General features: G+C 41.2%; 1 protein-coding gene across 1 annotated transcript; it reads right to left on the reverse strand.

The window, feature by feature from the left end:
• Positions 1-663: 663 nt before the first annotated feature.
• Positions 664-1,569, reverse strand: LOC105212599 (trypsin alpha). Its single transcript, XM_011184662.2, has one exon. The coding sequence runs from the start codon at positions 1,478-1,480 to the stop codon at positions 722-724; it is 759 nt and encodes a 252-aa protein (XP_011182964.2). The 5' UTR covers positions 1,481-1,569; the 3' UTR covers positions 664-721.
• Between the last annotated feature and the right edge of the window lie 217 nt (positions 1,570-1,786).

Genomic DNA, 1,786 nt, shown 5'->3' on the forward strand with positions numbered 1-1,786 from the left:
AGATTCTATACCGCAATCTAGGCTAGTTTAGTAAGTAGAATCGATTTATAAAGTACCTTTACAAAGCTATGCATTAAGCCTGATGTCTTGAAACTTAACGTGGTTGAACCGATTCCGCTAGCGAATACCTCTCCAATCATCTGTTATTTTAATCGATGGTCGGTTTGAATGGTTCTAAAATACTGTCATCACTTTAAAGCGCTAGTCGCATAGCATGTAAATCATCATTTGATCAAAAACTAAATGGTCTGAAACAAACTTATTGCTCAGAGCCAACTTCAGTTTAGGCCTACAGGAACCTGAACCTATTTGAAATCACTTTTGAATAGAAAAAACCTTTTCTGAAAAACACTCAGGTCTGTAGAGTAGAGTATAAACTCAATTCCAACATTAAACTCGAGTTGAATGACCGTTCATAAATCGTGGTGTTGCATTAAAATATAATTTACAAGACAAGACTCGAGTTTAAAATTAAACACTACGGCAAAAAATTCAAAACAGCCAACAATGCGAAAATTTTTCATACAACACCTGGTGACATCTATTTCAAAAGAGTTTAAATGATGCGCTCCCTCTCCCCTAATTATTCACGATGTACATATATTACTTTTCAGATTAACATAAAAGCTATATTGCACAATCAAAGAAACACTAAAAATATCAGCATTTCAATAGCATTTTATTCTTAATTTTATTGCAATTATAAATTTCATTTGCGCCCTTAACGTGCCATACAACGCCTAATGAACGGTAGAACTGAACGAATATCTGTATAGACACCAGGAAATTCGGGCTGCGCACAACCTCTGCCAAATGACACTATTCCAACTTGTTCACCATTTGAATTAATAGCCGGTCCGCCAGAGTCACCAGCGCACGCATCTCTGCCGCGACTTGCGGCACACATCATTGTGTTTGTTAACCGTGCAGAATTTCCATACATTTGAGCACAAGTGCGTAGCGGCACCACCGATACAGTTACGGTTCGCAAAATATCTACACCAGTCTTTTGGCGTTCGTTTGTTGTTCCCCAACCACTGACATTTATGCGTGCGCCTCCTCGAGCTCTGGTAGTGGCAAGCGGCATAATTGCCACATTAGGACCGAGTACCATGGGTCGGACCATCTTGATCACACCAACGTCCCTAGTTTTGGTTGTGGGATTGAAAGCTCGTGGTATCCACATACGCTCTACACGTCGACGCTGTCCACTACTACGATATCGTAAATCCGTAACGCCTCCGATGACAATGATTACCTCGCGTGGAGTGTCGTATAGGCAATGCGCTGCCGTGAGCGCATGTTGTGTGGTTATCAGCGAAGCAGCGCAGTAATATTTTCCGGACTGCATCAGCGCCAACGTAGGAGGTCGTTGTGAGATTGTGGTTTGCACGCCGCCGACAATGCGAAGCTGTGCGTCCGTAGTGCCAAAGAGGTAGTGGATCAGCAAAAGAAATCCGAGTTGATATGGCAGTCTCATGGTGCGCGCCTTTACTTTCGATGCTTACGGTTTTAGGGACTAGAGAATACTAACGGTATTGCAAAGTTTTGTGCAAAATTTGACGGTTTTGTGAAGTTCTAAAATGCGCGCAAAAATTGTGCAAACATTAAAATATATGTATAAGCGGGCGTTAGACGTCGCTCTAAACTGTCGGAAGTGGAAATATGTTTGTTTTACTGCAAATAAATTGTCTAAATACATAGCGTTATTCGAATGTTTATACAATTGTTTTGTGAATTCGGAGCGCCAAGACTCTGATCAACGCTGTGTTTGTTTTGTTTCGCT

This window comes from Zeugodacus cucurbitae, chromosome 6 (genome assembly GCF_028554725.1).
Source record: "Zeugodacus cucurbitae isolate PBARC_wt_2022May chromosome 6, idZeuCucr1.2, whole genome shotgun sequence".
Lineage (NCBI taxonomy): Eukaryota > Metazoa > Arthropoda > Insecta > Diptera > Tephritidae > Zeugodacus > Zeugodacus cucurbitae.

Bases quoted from the DNA above. Each gene is read 5' to 3' on its own strand.
- LOC105212599 (XM_011184662.2), bottom strand. From the start codon at position 1,480: ATGAGACTGCCATATCAACTCGGATTTCTTTTGCTGATCCACTACCTC.